General features: G+C 43.2%; 1 protein-coding gene across 3 annotated transcripts in view; it reads left to right on the top strand.

Annotated features, from left to right (window-relative positions):
- Positions 1 to 16526, top strand: part of LOC118082597 (dual specificity calcium/calmodulin-dependent 3',5'-cyclic nucleotide phosphodiesterase 1A-like) — a 43087-nt gene that overhangs the window by 1841 nt on the left and 24720 nt on the right. For 2 of the 3 annotated variants that reach the window (XM_035110323.2, XM_035110324.2), the window contains exons 2-6: positions 5656 to 5838; positions 7022 to 7088; positions 8794 to 8910; positions 15102 to 15242; positions 16135 to 16235. In XM_035110323.2, the coding sequence (XP_034966214.1) occupies positions 5656 to 5838; positions 7022 to 7088; positions 8794 to 8910; positions 15102 to 15242; positions 16135 to 16235 (609 nt within the window). Of the gene's footprint in view, positions 1 to 26; positions 302 to 5655; positions 5839 to 7021; positions 7089 to 8793; positions 8911 to 15101; positions 15243 to 16134; positions 16236 to 16526 lie in introns of those variants that run through there. The other variant, XM_035110326.2, reaches the window with a different exon arrangement.

Below are 16526 nucleotides of genomic sequence, written 5' to 3'. Positions count from 1 at the left end.
TTCACTAATTTTTTAATATTAAAAATTATAACCAGTAATGCACCAGTAATGAAAACATAGATTAAAATGAACAATACAATATAAAATGGTGCCCAATGAAAATATTATGGTGAATGTGTTCTGTGATCGTTCACCTGCGTGATACATCATTGCCCTTCTTCAAACCATGGACTTCAAAAAACACACCTGTGCAGTTAGTGCTGCTCTTCTGGAAAAAGGGAGGACTTTCTGTGGCCAGAGGAAAGACAGAAGAACCCGCAGGAAAAAGTCCAGGATTGCAGTGATTTGGTGATAGTGTTGTGTGAGTATCCCATAATAGAATAGAATAGTAATTTATTTGCCAAGTACTTACATACTTGGAATTTGCTTTGGTTAATTTTACAATGTAAATGTACTTTATACAAAACACTTTATACAAAATATCTGTGTGAGGATCGGAGTGTGCAGAACACTATTTCAAGCAAAGAAGAGCCACTCCGACTGCACCTGGAGCTTTTGCCTTCTGTCCCTGTAGTGACTTCAAAACAGGTTGAGGTGGTTGTTGGTGCCTCTGGTGCTGTCACGGTCTGGTCGGCGGGCGTCAGGACCAGAGGCAAGATGGTGGTGAAGAAGCAGGGTCGAAGGCAGAGGCGAAGGTCCACGGGGCACGAAGCAAGGCGAAGGCAAAGCGAGGGTCCAGGAACAAGAAGCAAGGCGAAGGTCCATGGGGCAAGAGCAAGGCGAAGGCGAAGCAAAGGTCCAAGGAGCAAGGAGCAAGGCGAAGGATCCAGGAACAAGAAGCAAGGCGAAGGTCCACGGGGCAGGAGCAAGGCGAAGGCGAGGCAGGGGTCCAAGAAGCACGGCAGCAACAAGGCAAGGGTCCAAGGAACAGGAGGCCAGATGCAACCAGGCAGGGATAGCGTTGCTGTGGCAAAGAGCTGAAGGGAAATGCTGGGCTTTTATCCCTCCCAGCTCCTGCCACCAGGTGCAGTGAGATCTCAAGTGGCCTCACCTGGGTGATTACTCCTTGCTTCTCCAGCACAAGCCGAGGACTTCACCTGTGTGGCCATGCCTTGCTTCTCCAGCATAAGTTGAGGCATGCCCCAGTCCTGCAAAGCACTACAGGCCCCAGAGCTTGACTCCTGCCCATACTCCTGACAGGCGCCGAGTGAATTGCTCTAGTTGATAATGCTTGACTTTGCTATAAAACGGATTCAGGTCGTTTGCCAATTTTTGACTCTCCGGAGCAGAAGAACATGTTCTCTTATATTCAGTAAAAGAAGATGTTCTCTTATATTCAGAAATGTTCTGTAAATTCTGTAAATTTAGTAAGGAACCAAGAGAACAAAAACTTTAAAAAAGAATGGGAAAAATTTATAAGTTACTAGCTGGCCCGGGCATGCGTTGCTGTGCCTGACTCAGGGTCCTTGTTTCCCAGGAAAGGGGGAGGATGTGTCTGCCCCCCCCGGACTATGTGTCCATCCGTCCCCTGTTGTTGTGTCTCATCCCTGTGATTCCTCCCATCCTATCGTGACTCATGAGGTATCCCTCCCCCCTCCCCCACCCGAGGTCATCCCTGTGAGTCCCCCAACCCTGGCTCAACCCATGACCTATTTGGGCCCCTCCCCCCCCACCCAGGGCTCCACTCCGAGGCCTAGTCTGTAGGCCTTGGCTTGGCCTAGTATGTAAATGCGAGCCTCGGCCTCTGCCCTGTATCTCTATTCCTTCCCATCATGCACTTTGGGGTGAGTTGTGTGTTCTGAAACACGGGGTTTTGGGTTTTTTATGTGGCCCAGGTGTGATATCTGTGTACGGAAAGTGTCTTAGGTTACTCTCTTATTCGCATGTGGCGTTGTGTTCAAATTTCAACGCTATTGGTCAAGTGGTTTCGTAGAACATTAGAGAGGAACGGACATGCCCAGTTTACATTTTTATATATAGAGTGGTGCCTTGCTAGACGAATGCCCTGTTAGACGAATTTTTCGCTTAACAAAGAGATTTTGCAATCGGAGGTTGCCTCGCAAGACGACGAGGTTTTCTATGGCCGCCGCTTCATCTTGCGAAGCGTGGCCATAAAAACCTCCAATCACAAAACCTACAGGGCATTCCTCTAGTGAAAGGGGAACACAGCTGTAGCGTGGGAAGAAGGCAAAGGAAGATGAGCTGTCAGCGCCTGTCAGCTGATCTTCCTTTGCCTTCTTGCTGCGCTGCAGCTGGTTCCCCTTTGTGTTCTGCTGGTCTCTGCCGGTTGCCGCGAGCAGTGAGGGGCAACCGGCAGAGACCAGCGGAACACTAGCGCGGGAAGAGCCTCGTCCGATCCCGGCTCTGTCGGGCGGGGTGGGGGAAAGGCGGAGGAACGGATCATTCCTCCGCCTTTTCCCCACCTCAACTGTCACACAGCCGGGGGACAGAGTCGAAGATCGGCGGGCGCTGCTTGCCAGGGTTGACAAGCCCCGGCAAGAGTTCCTCCGCCGATCTTCGTGTGACAGGCGGTGGGGAAGGCAGGCAAGCAAGAGAGCAAGCACCTGCCTGCCTGCCCCGCCGCCAGTCCCCCGGAGCCCATAGGAACGCATTGATTAAGTTTCAATGCATTCCTATGGGAAACTGGGACTCGCTAGACTAATTTTTCATAGGACGAATTGAGTCCTGGAACGAATTAAATTCGTCTAGTGAGGCACCACTGTATAGATCTAGGAGACCACTGTAAGCAGATGGAAATATTAGCAGGATTTTAATTCCACTTGTAATCTAACCAATACTATGGATAATATGGATTAATATAAAATTTAGAGTATAGAATGTGCAGTTGTAAATGTTGAAAATAGGACCCCAGCGTGGGGGGGGGGGTCGCGAGATTCAGAATAATCTCAATATATGGATATGTATATGGATTGTTATAATTTCATAATTGTAAAATCAAATAAAAATGCTTTGGTTTTTTTAAAAAGGTTTTTAACTCTTCAAAGGTCAAATTTATGTGCTTTTGCATATAGCAGTCTGAAAATGCAGGCAGTAAAACTTAGGTTCCAAAGTGGTGAATGTTTCTAAATTATTTGTATAAAAACACAAAGATGGCTTGCTTAAGCCACACTGTCTCAGCTTGGAGCACCCTGCTTAAACCTCCTTACTGGTGGAATCACATGGTGGAATGGCTTGATAACCTTTCCTCCCAAGGCTAGGGGCAATGACTTAGCTAAGGCTGGCAGGACAGCTTACTTTATGTTCTTAACCCCTTCATGCATTAATTAGTGTTAAGCATGTTGGTTATATGAGGCTGATTTTTCCCACAGAAAGGATAAACAGTCCATAAAAGTACAGCTATTTCATCTCAGGACTACTAGATTCTCCTGCTTTTGACTTGTAGTTTAACCATAGCTGTCAAGTTTTCCCTTCTCTCGCGAGGAAGCCTATTCAGCATAAGGGAATTTCCCTTTTTTTAAAAAAGAGAGAACTTGACAGCTATGAGTTTAACAATCCTTGCATCTGTTGTCAGTACCACTAGGTTTTCACATAAAATATAAGTGAGGGAGTGGGGAACAGCCCTGGGAAATAAGTGCGGACTGCTGTGTACACCAAGGTTGTTACCAGCTACGTCAGTATGACATCACAATGCTTATGTAAGGGCTTGACTTTCTTCTGTTGAACTGACCTCAGCGAGGTATTTATAAGAATGATGTGCATGTAGGGATAGGGAGCTACTCTTAGCTTACGTATATTTAAATGTAGCAACAGTAAAGTTAGTAGACAAAACAGCTGCAAATATGACACAGGATAAACGGGGGAAGCTTGGTGCCAGAACAAATTATACCTCAGCAAAGTCAAAAACCTGTGATCAAAGGGCCAGGAAGAAACTTTCTGCCACTCTGCTGTAAGTACAGCATCTTTACTTCTAAGCTGAGGGCAGGTATGGGCCTCACAGCTCTCAGTCCTCGTTGTGTTTCATCTGACACAAGAACACTACCTGATCAGAAACTTGCCACTCTTTCTTTTGGCCCTGACAGCTGATTCAGTCACATTGTCCAACCCTAGTTAAATGGTGAACATATTTTTTAAAACACCTATATATGACTTTTATAACAGAAGCTGCATGAAAAGTCCAAAATCCACACTTGCACAATACTTTTATTAGGACCAACAAGTAAGATGTTACACAAATTGGGAGGGGAGAAGGAAAAACAATAATCCCCCTCCCAAAATACATAAATTGGGCTGCATGTTGGAGCTATGAGGTCCTCAGATTGTAATCATCATCTTAAATAAGAACTGCAGATCATTGGCATTATTCCTTTCATCAATCTCCAAACACAGATTAGATATCAATAGAAAATGTCAAAAATTGTGTGCTGATTACCCCAATCCCCATCCATTGCCATTGTGTTACGGCTGCACCCTGCCACCTCCATTGTGATCTTCCGTTGTGTTTTGCTCTCTCTAATGAGTCCTGGGGATAGAAGTTTGAGAACCCCTGAACTAGGAAACCTGGGGAATGTCAAGTAAAAGAGAAATTCCCTAACCTAGGGGATTTATGCCAAAGGTGGGCAAGATGTGGCCCTTCAAACGTTGCTGTGCTCCAACTCCCATCAGCCTCAGCCAGCAGGGCCCATATTGCAAGTTAACAGGCTGAAAGGAAAATACCAGGCTGTTGCATGAGAAGAACAAAGGAACTTTTATTGTCTTTGCTGGCCAGACAGACAAGCTCAGTGGATTAACATCCAAAAGGACTGAGCACCCTCCCAAAGAAGGGGGCTTCCTAATATACTTTCCCCTTATCTGTTAAGACTATACATACACATGGAGTACCTTCCAATCATTTGGGATAGCGCCCTACTATGATTCCATATAAGGACTCTGGTTAATTGCATATTAATTAAGCAAGCAAACAAAGGACTCTCTGAGCACCTTCATGCAGCACATGGGCCTCTTCTGTATTATGCACATACTTTGGTATGTGGCAAGAAGATAAGGAGTAAGGCCGTTCCTGGTGCCTTAAGGACAGAATGTCTCCTGATACAATGGGGCAACTCTTTGGTTCAAGATTAGCTGCAGGTCTTTAATTGCCAATTCCCCTGAATTACCCTGCCAATTACCCTGAAGTATCCCATCTATAGAATAGTGTGACCAGAAAATAAAAAATAAACATGTTAAACCAGGCCACTAATATCATTCCGGTGGTGGTGGTAAACAGGATGGTAGCATTTATTTATTTATTGGAAGACATCTTATAATTGATTACTGATGTTTTAAGTTGGTTTTGCTGGTACAGTCATACCTCGGTTTAAGTACGCTTTGGTTTGAGTACTTTCAGTTTAAGTACTCTGTGGACCTGTCTGGAACGGATTAATCCACTTTCCATTACTTTCAATGGGAAAGTTCGCTTCAGGTTAAGTACGCTTCAGTTTAAGTACTCCGCGGACCGTCTGGAACGGATTAATCCACTTTCCATTACTTTCAATGGGAAAGTTCGCTTCAGGTTAAGTTCGCTTCAGGTTAAGTACAGACTTACGGAACCAATTCTGTACTTAAACCGAGGTACCACTGTATTTCTGTTGGGCATTTTATATTTGACTTTTAGAATTGCTTTTTAAATTGTTGCTATATTTTTATCTTTCTTTTAGCTACTTAACTTATTTGAAAACTGGGGTGTATATTATTTAAATACATAACTGTTCCTTGCAGGAGCCTTTTGGACACTGAGGACGACCTCTCTAATATCCAGTGGGGATCAGTGCCTATAGAAGTACAGGACTGGCTGACTGTTACCTTTGCAAGGAAAAAAGAGGCGTACAGTATCAAACCTGAGGATCAGCCAAGCATTCGAACTATTTCATATGCAGTCCAGGCTAGTGTTTTGGTAAAAAGGTGAGCATGGGCCATAGGACAAGTAATGAGCCTAAATTCTGTAGCTCATGGCTGGGAGAAATAAAGTTGCATCTAATCCAGTTCCTTCAAGAAATGTTACATCCGGAATCTCATCCACCAATTTACACACACACGTGTTCATTATAAGACCATAAACACAGGGAGTCTGGGGGGCCCAGGACCCCCCAGGAGGCTGAGGCCCAGATGTGAAGCAGTGCCAGCAAGCTCACCCAGTGGGGGCTGGAGTTGTCCTCTGCTTCCTGCTCACTCCAGCAGTGGCACAACCAGGGTGGTCTGAGCTGGGGCTGCGGGGGAAGGCTTTAATTCTTTAATCTCCTTCCCATTAAAGAAAGGTTTCAAGGAGGGAATTATGGCAGGTGTCACTGTGACCGAGAAGAAATTCTCTGTGACACAGTCAATGGAATATGCAAAATAAGGTCAGATCTAGATCTGGTAATTAACGGCATAATGCAGGGGTGGGGAAGACCCCCTCCCACACCAAGAGCCACCAGCACCCACACATCCTTTGGCATCAGAATCACCACAACCCTCAACCCTCAACTCTTCTCTATGAAGAGAGAGAGCGGGAGATGGGGAATTTAGGTGAGGCAAGGTGAGGCGACTGCCTCAGGCAGCAGGATCCACCAGGGCAGCAGATCCCCATGTCAATCTTTCTTCCCCACTTGCCTCTGATGCAGGACAAGGAGTTGGGGCTTTTGTCTCCATCTCACGGCTCACCTTTCCTGAAGGCAACAGCTCCAATGCAGCACGTTCGCCCCACTTTCCCAGTCCAGTGGGAATGAGGAGCCCTGAAGTCACAACTCACACCAACTTTAGGCTGGGGGGGAAGCTTCTGTTGCCTCAAGGCTTCTTGTCAGACTCATTTCACTGGGAAGAGAGACAGCCGGGCAGGACCCTGCAAGCCTCTCAGCTGCATGAGGGGTGGCTCAAGGGCAATTGGCTGTCTATAATGCTTGACAAAACAGCCCTGTCCAGGAGGGCAACATTTAGTGATGGGCCTGAGATCATCCAGTGAACTTCATGGCCATGTGGGGATTTCCACCAGGCTTGCCCCATCAGCTCTAGTTCAACCCTCTTCCTACTTTCCCACATAGAGGCTCCCCCGCTACTTAATTTGACTCTTCTAATCTATGGCTTACATATCTTTCATTTGTTCTCCTAGGATGTTCCGTACACCCACCAGTGCAAGTGGTTTGGCTTATCCAGAGAAAGTAATTGCAGTTTTTAAGGTGAAAGTGTTTTTTAAAAAATAATAATAAAATAAAACGGTCTCCCTCGGGAGGTGGTGGACTCTCCTTCCTTGGAGGTTTGTAAGCAGAGGTTGGATGACCACCTGTCAGAGTTGCTTCAGTTGAGAGAATTGCAGGGGGTTGGTCTAGATGACCCTTGGAGTACCTCCCAACTCTACAATTCTATGATTCCATGATTCTAACTCAAAACAGTGTCAGTTGTGAAGAAAATACAATAGAAAAATGCAGTTTTTTGTTTCATTTCTTAAATCAAAGAAAGAAAGAAGCCATTTGTATTGATGGCAGAAGTCATTTTCCTCTACAACCTCTATGTGCTTCCAAATCTAAATCATACACTTCCAATATTACAATTCTTTTTTATATAAACTTTAAATTTCTTCCAGTCTTCTTCCACCGACTCTTCTACCTGATCACGTAGTCTCCCGGTCAGCTTAGCCAGTTCCATAAATTCAATCATTCATCTTCATTTGCCAATCATCCACTGATCTTCCATCTTCTAATTCTTAGCTATCAAAATTCTTGCTGCTGTTGTGGCAAAAAAAAAAAGGTAATATCTTTTTTGGGAATTTCTTCTCTAACTATTCCAAGTAAAAAGGCTTCTGGTTTTTTAATAAAGGTGTTTTTCAACACTTTTTTTCATTTCATTATACATATTTTCCCCATAAGTCTTCCACTCCTTGTATCTGGGTTTTGTTCTCTTGCACTTCTTTTCTCAATGTCCCAATATCTTGCTTAATTTCCTGTAGGCCTTCTGTGTTAATTTTTACATTTTCATCCAATTTATCTAGGCGCTTTGTAACAGTCTGTAATCCTGCAGTATTTGATCTTCTGACTTAATTTCTGCCAGGGCAGTTAAAACCTGTTCTTGATAAGTTAATGTTACTGATCCCTTCCTGGCATGTGTTTTTGCTTTCTCACTTGGAGTTTGTTCTCCAGCCATAGTCAAAACACTGAACTGGCAGCTGGGAAGTCAAGGTCAAGCTGTGGTTATTTCCACTGGGGCTGGTGAGCACTGTAACTATCCAATACACAGTCAGTGCATCTGATGTTATTCTATGGGGATCCACTTTATAATTTCCAGCAGCAATTTATGCTTCAGAATGCTTCAGGATGTAGAAAGGGCTCATATGCTGGCCAATAATAATGTTAAAGTTTATTTCCAGCAGCTCAGACTGCTGCAGCAAACTTCAAAGGCTCCAAAACAGGAAACGAAAGTTCAACAGTTCAACAGTTCCTCCATTATGACGTCACTGTAGGCTTAGCAGAGCTCCCGGGTCCCCATTCACAGCGAGAAAAACGGTTCTATAAAAGGTCATTTTTTCTACTTTTCTCAGGGATATTTATACAAAAGTCTCTTCTCCCCCTTGCCCTGTCTTAGAGGGAGATCCTCCACGCCATGATTTGGAAGTTTAATTCTTACAAAGTCCAGCTCTCGGCTGTAGTCAAGTCTCTAACTTTCACTTTTAATGCCGTGGAAAAGGACCGACTTCCCTTAATTTAAGTCCTTTCCGTGATTGAATTTCAAATCCAATAAAAATGGTATTATGTTTTTTACTCACGTGACTTGGGAAACGAAAATGTTTGCATTTATACTTTTACATTTTACATTTTACATTTTATATGTTGTTCAGGAACCTAGATTAAGAAATAAAAGTGCTTTTTGTGTGTTTTCAACTACCAACAGGACATTGATAAATGGGATTTTGATGTATTTGCCTTAAATGAAGCTTCTGAAGGGCACTGCTTGAAATTCCTGATGTGTGATCTGTTCAACAAGTATAATCTTCTGAGCCAATTCAAGGTCAGGAACTTATCTAGTTAAATCTTAATAAGTTAACAATTCAGTGATGCCATACTTTCATTTAACAGAGCAAATTCCATGTTCTTGAAGGGCAAATTATAATACGGCAGTATCGGACTTCCAGTTATTTTCAAAGCTGTCAAGGACGATTCCCTGATTCACCGCATACGTGGGCCCAAGGGAGTCCAACTTTTGAGGGTCCTTGGCAACCAGACCAGTAGGATGATTAAAGATGTCATCCGCAGAGTTTATATCAATTAGAACGTGTTGGCGAACAGATTGAAGGTGGTTTTGAATGAAGCAATACACAAAGACCAGGCAGGCTTTCTACCTGGCCGCCAGATAAGAGACAATGTCAGAAATGTGGTCAATATAATTGAATATTTGGAAAATAGATGTGACAAACAGGCCGCATTGATGTTTGTCAACGCCGAAAAGGCATTCGACAACATCTTGTGGCACTTCATGTTAACAAACTTAAGAGAGATGGGAATAGGAGAAACATTCCTAAAGGGGATCAGGGCGATATATACAGAACAAAATGCTAAATTGATAATTAACAACAATTTAACAGACAAATTTGAAATAACCAAGGTTGCCCATTGTCGCCGCATCTTTTCATCACGGTCCTGGAGGTGCTGAATAAACATCTGAGAGAGCAGCAGGAAATCAGAGGCATAAAAATTGGGATTAAAGAATATAAATTAAAAGCGTTCACGGACTACCTGGTCCTTACAGTCGAAAATCCAAAAACAAGTCTACAAGAAGCGTTGAAGACGATGGAAGAATATGGTCAAATGGCAGGTTTCTGTCAGGAGTATGGGCAGGAGTCAGGCTCTGGGGCCTGTAGTGCTTTGCAGGACTGGGGCATGCCTCAGCTTGTGCTGGAGAAGCAAGGCGTGGCCACACAGGTGAAGTCCTCAGCTTGTGCTGGAGAGGCAAGGAGTAGTCATCCAGGTGAGGCCACTTGAGATCTCACTGCACCTGGTGGCAGGAGCTGGGAGGGATAAAAGCCCAGCATTTCCCTTCAGCTCTTTGCCACAGCAACGCTATCCTTGCCTGGTTGCATCTGGCCTCCTGCTCCTTGGACCCTTGCCTTGCTGCCGCCTTGCTTCTTGTTCCTGGCTCCTTCACCTTGCTCCTTGCTCCTTGGACCCTTGCTTCGCCTTGCTCCTCGACCCTCGGACCTTCGCCTTGCTTCTTGTTCCTGGATCCTTCGCCTTGCTCCTTGCTCCTTGGACTCTTGCTCCGCCTTCGCATTGCTTCGTGCCCCGTGGACCTTCGCCTCTGCCTTGCTCCTCGACCCTGCTTCTTCACCACCATCTTGCCTCTGGTCCTGAATTACAAAATGAAATTGGAATTATGGTAGCCAAGAAGGTCAAATACTTAGGAATCTGGCTGACAGAGAAAAATATAAATCTATATAAAGACAATTATGAAGCCATCTGGAAGGAAATCAAAAGTGATTTAGAAGATTGGAAAAGATTAAAATTATCTTTCATGGGTAGAATTGCCGCGATCAAAATGAATGTACTGCCTAGGCTGTTGTTTTTGTTCCAGAACATTCCCGTGATTAAGGGAGTTGCTCAATTCAAAGAATGGCAGCGAGTCCTGTCACGATTCGTCTGGCTGGGCAAAAAAACCAGGATAAAAATGAAAATATTGGTGGATAAAAAAGAAAGGGGGGGCTTTGCAGAACTACAACTTTATTATGAGGCGGCATGTTTATGTTGGTTGAAAGATTGGATTTTGTTAAAAAATACGGATATTTTAGATCTAGAAGGTTACCAAAACCGGTTCGGATGGCATTCATATTTGTGGCAGGACAAAGTCAAAGCCCATAGGGGTTTTCTAAACCATATATTCAAAAGATCAATCTATGAGGTTTGGGACAGAACTAAAAGAATATTGGAAAAGAAAACCCCATGGTGGATCTCCCCAACAAATATATTGTCAGTCAAAAAAGTAAATATGGAGGAGAAAGTGACCACATATGAGGATTTGGTTATTGAAACGGACTTGGGATTCAAATTAAAACCATATGATGAGGTTAGAAATTGTTTTTCTGTTTGGCTAGAGTACCATCAGGTTAATGATTTATTTTTGGCAGACAAGAAAAGGTTAGGATTTGAAAAGAAAAGATCGAAATTCCAAATTGAGCTGTTGGAGAATAATGTTAAATTGTTATCAAAAATGTATGATCTGTTGCTTAACTGGTATACAATGGATGAGATAACGAAAGATTGTATGATAAAATGGGCTATTGATCTGGGCTATAATATAGAATTTGACAAATGGATAAAATTGTGGAAGGAAAACCTTAAATTTACAGCATGCATAGCGTTAAAAGAGAATGTACTAAAGATGGTGTATCGTTGCTACATGACGCCAACAAAGTTGGCAAAGATGTATAGGAAAAAAGATAAAGCATGCTGGAAATGCAAGGTAGCAGAAGGCCACTTCTACCACATGTGGTGGACGTGTGACAAAGTTAAAAGTTTTGGGGAACAAGTTTACAATGAACTCAAAAAACTATTTAAATACACGTTCCCAAAAAGACCGGAGGCCTTTCTGTTAGGGCTGATGGGAAATGAAATTCGGAAAATAGACCAAAGACTGTTCATGTACGCCACAGTGGCAGCGAGAATCCTTTTAGCCCAGAGGTGGAAAACGACTGAAATGCCCACAATTGAGGACTGGCGAGTGAAAATGATGGAATATTTGGAATTGGCGAACCTGACATGCAGAATCCGGGATCAGGAGGATACGAAATTCAGTGAAGAATGGAACAAATTTCGAGAGTATGTTAAGGAGAACTATAAAAGTTTAAAGACTCTGGCGGGCATGTGTTAGAACCTACAATGTCGATGTATCTAAGATATTCTTTTTGATTAATCTTTTAAGATGTTAAAGTGGGGTTATGTCTTTTTAAAATGTGCGAATTAACGAGAACCATACTTACTACCAAAGGGAGGAGGGAAGTCTGAATATGCAAGAAACTGATTAAGATACAATGTTGGAGATATTAAGTTGTTGTAAAGAGTTTAATGGAAAAATCAATAAAAATTTACTCTAAAAAAAAATAGAACGTGTTGGTCAACCTTATGTTGGAGAGTTTTGGGCAAAATTACAGTATGGGGGATAAGTGGAATTGGGGGTGCTTCATTTTTAAAGTACCTTGAGATTATTACGCCACTTGTCTTCAGGTGTTCTCTACATTTGTACACCAGTTTTGCCAGTCTCCCATCATAAAATGAGACCAGCACTCTGGCGAGGAATCCGTCGAAGTATAGATATTCCACTTGGGCCAATTCAGTAGGGTTATTAAGGATGCCTGGCATATAGGTCTTTAGAAAGTTCAATAGATGGGCTTTACACTCTTCTTGTGAGAGGAGTCCTGGGGGTTTAGAATAATTTGATAGAACGAGCTTGTTTTGGTACAGCACCAGATTCCAGTTATTAGTTGTCAAATTCCTCTTCTTAGAGGGATTGGTTTTATCCACAGATAAAATGTGAGACCATGGATCTTGGATCAAAAGGTCTTGCTTGGAGTTAGGTGTTGGGGTAGGCGCTAGGGGTTCCAAGCGTTCCAACACAGGGTCAGGGCAAGGGTTTCTTAGAAAGTTCTTGCTTAGAAGGCTTCCTGGCTAGAAGTTTCTCGGTGTTCCCACTAATCCCGGTTATTGAGGTACTCTTGAGGAGATTAAAAAGCTTCTTAAAATCCATTTTTTTGTAATGCACTGCCTTAAATTTTTGAAATTTTTTACTCTTTTTTACATTTATAGGCCTCCTTTTCAAGGCGATAGCCCTACATGATCTCTTGGCTTCCTTGTTTTTGCAGGTGGTAGGAGGGAAGAAGTTGTTGTTACTTTCCAATTCTGCGGTCACTCCGCCAGGTTCCCTGCAGAGGGTTTTACAAGTGTCCATCATTATAGTGAGGATTTTTGTACAGGTGTCCAGATAGGATTTTATATGTTCAATATCCTCAGTTAAAAGCACAAGCCATTTGATAAGAGATAAATCCTCACCATTTGTCTCAGGGGATTGGAAGCAAGAATCTTTTGATGTTTTAGAATTTCCCGAAGACAGCTCTGCAAGTTGTTTTAACATTAGTTCCTCCACTTCTTGGTCTTGGGATGGTTCAGGAGAAGCTTGGGGTTTAAGTCTCTGTTTCGGGAGTACTTCGGTGTCTGTACCAATTATGTTTGAAATTACTTTGAGCTTTCTTGGCCCTTTGTTGTGGCATTCTTCTGCACAATCCTCTCTCTGCACCGCCGGCCCTTCGCTGTGGCTGGCAGAGGACTCGGTGTGGAAGGGGGAATTTTCAATTTTCTGCTTATTCTCAATCAGCTCCACTTTACCCCTATTCTTATAGGGCCGAGTGATTTTTGTTTGCACTCCCTTTAGAGTAGCTCTTTTAGAGAGAGGTCTTAGATCACTCCGAAGAACGCCTGAGGTTTTACAGCCACTCCGGGTCATCACCATTATTTATTTGGTAAAAATCAAGTTGGTAAAAGTCTCGCTTCGGTTAATTAGCTGGAATAGTAGAATGGTAGGAAGATAACAACGAGCAGTCACAACTTGAGAGGTTTCTTCTTTAATTTCCACTGAGGCCGAGACGCTCTCCCAAATGAAGGTCAGGGAGAGTTAAAACAACTCCCTACTGTATACTAATTCCTTAAAACTTATGACTGAAACTTGAAGCTTAAAGATAAGCTAAATTAAGCAGATAAGAATAAAGTGAAAATAAGATATAAACACGATATAAAACAGTAAAAAAAACCCTTAAAAACAGACCAGTAAAGTACGGAGGTCAGAAGGGAGGATGTTGATAAAGGACCTGATATAGCGATATATATCTCCCAGGCCTAGTCTGGCGTGCCCCACCGTGGAAGATAGGTGGTGAAAGAGCAGGAGTGGGGTGAGGGGTAATAATGGATGTTATTTTCTGACTGATCAAGATGGCCTGAAACTGGAACGACCTATGGAACTGGCTGATTCATCTGGGAGACCCTGCGTCCAGGGGAGGCTGAATTAGATCTAAGTGTTTAAATGTTATTATGATAAAAGAAATAATATTTGAATGTATGGAACATTTTTGGGGTATAAATTTGAGGCCAAGGGGAGAAATATAGGTATAAATTTGAGGCCAAGGGGAGATGGATGGGAAAATAAATTTAGATTTGGATGAAGATAAATTATGGGTGGAATATAGTCGATGCATTGAAGAATAGAAATAGTTGTGGGATAATGAAAAATATGTTAGAATGATTTAAGATAACAAATGAAAATTGCTTAATTTGGAATTAAAAGTGGACCCAGTGCGAGGGGAATCGAGGAAGTCTACAGTGTTAATTAAAATGTTAGATTTGATATGTTTTTCTTTTTTATGTTTTTATTCCTGTTTTGTTTGTTTGTTTGTTTGTTTGTTTTGTTTCTGTGAATTTTTGTAATTTGGAATGTTAGAAAATCAATAAATATTATTTGGGGAAAAATATATAATACAGCAGTATCTAAGCAAACGAGAAGAAATTATGATAGGTGTGAAATAAAAAGTCCATAGTGAAGCAAAGGGGCGTGTTCACAGAGTGAGTGTGTGGCTGCACTGGGAGAACCGGGGGCAGGGGGTGTCAGGGAATTGCCTTGCAGAGAAGTTCCCCTTCCAGATTTACCCCAGATTGGGAAAATCCAAGGTTACTGTTGGAAAGCTGTGGGCTGCCAGTTGGATGGGGAGAATGTCTTATGGCTGACACCTAAAAAATCAATGCACATGGAGCTTCCAATCTACATCAAACTCCCATGTGGATGAGCCCCAATTCTTGCCTTCATCTGTCCATTCCATGCCACGGTGCCACCATGGATGTTCCACTTGCTTTTGTGCATCTGCACCATCCCCAAATCTGCTCTGGAGAGTTGCTGGAAAGCTAGAAGAGATCAGGGAGGGGGTAAGGGGAGGGGTGGAGAAGAAGGGAAGTCCCATTGTGAGTGTGGCTGTTGCTTTCCATGCACAATGGTTTGATTGGAAACAACCCAGGAACATCTCATTTGACTCCTGAATGTCTGGACCTAAATCTGTCACATCCAAATGATAAATTCAGAAGGGTGTTTGTCATACAACTGGTCTTGCCAATGGTTGCAATAAAAATGTTTATTTCCAGTTCTAAGCATGTCCTAATTCTTGCCTTCCATAGATCCCAATTACCTGCCTGATTTCATTTGCAAATGCTCTGGAAGTTGGCTACAGAAAGCACCAAAATCCATATCACAATGTGATCCATGCTACAGACGTTACACAAACTGTGCATTGCATAATGCTTCACACTGGTATGATGGTAAGAAATGCCCTAAAGTGAAGGAAAAGAGCATTTGGGATTCTTAGGTTCTCCTTTTCTTGACCTAGGAAAGCCTTCTGTTAGAATAATTTTAGAAACTCACATATTATAGTTCTTTACTAAGGTCTATGGGACGCGGGTGGCGCTGTGGTCTAAACCACAGAGCCTAGGGCTTGCTGATCGGAAGGTCGGCAGTTCAAATCCCCGCGACAGGGTGAGCTCCCATTGTTCGGTCCCAGCTCCTGCCCACCTGGCAGTTCGAAAGCACATCAAAGTGCAAGGAGATAAATAGGTACTGCTCCGGCAGGAAGGTAAACGGCGTTTCCGTGCGCTGCTCTGGTTCGCTAGAAGCGGCTTAGTCATGCTGGCCATGTGACCTGGAAGCTGTCTGCGGACAAACGCCAGCTCCCTCAGCCTATAGAGCGAGATGAGCATGCAACCCCAGAGTCGTCTGCGACTGGACCTAATGGTCAGGGGTACCTTTACCTTTACCAAGGTCTATATTCATTATTTACTAACACATCAATAGCCATTTCATTCATAGGATATATCTGACTCAGCAGATGAACCTGTGGTAGTGCACAGGATTCAAGACGGCTGGCATAAGATTTAGGAGGAACCCTTATAGATGACTCAGGAGAGCCAGGCAAAGACTCTACCATTGACCACAGTATTGTGGGAGGAAGCGGAAGCCTTTCTCCAATATGCTGCTTGGCCCACAGGACAAAATGTGTAGCTTGATCCCAAATAACGCCCCCCCCCCCCCGGCAGCTGCTATTACCACTTTAAAAAGAAAAACAACTATAGGAGATTGTAGTCATAGATCATTCTGCATCATGTCTAATTGTTAGTTGCATGCAGGACATGACTGACTTTTAATTCTTCTCACTAGCATTGGTTCACTGACCTGGAGATATTAGCAATTCTTTTCAGCACGTCAATCCATGATTATGAACATACTGGAACCACAAACCATTTCCATGTTAGGACAAGGTAAGTCTCTTTTGTCACTTTCCAGTGTGACCATTGCAGCTCCACCTAAACTGAAATGGTAGAACCGAGTGGCTTAATGAGGGTTTAATTTCCATGTATTGCTTTAAGTTCAGCTTAAAGGTCAAGCAAATAGCTAGGAATGAGGCACTGGCTTAGTAATGGGCTTTTGAGGAAGGAGAATTAAGGCATGTGGGGAAAAGAGAGACCGCTGAAGCAAGAGAGGGAAGCTTGAAAGTGGCAGTTATGGTAGCTTCTGGAGTAGCTGGAGGGATAACCAGGACACTGGGGCGA

This window comes from Zootoca vivipara, chromosome 3, assembly GCF_963506605.1.
Source record: "Zootoca vivipara chromosome 3, rZooViv1.1, whole genome shotgun sequence".
Lineage (NCBI taxonomy): Eukaryota > Metazoa > Chordata > Lepidosauria > Squamata > Lacertidae > Zootoca > Zootoca vivipara.
Note: the sequence above shows the minus strand (reverse complement) of the source record. Positions and strands in the feature narration are given on the sequence as shown.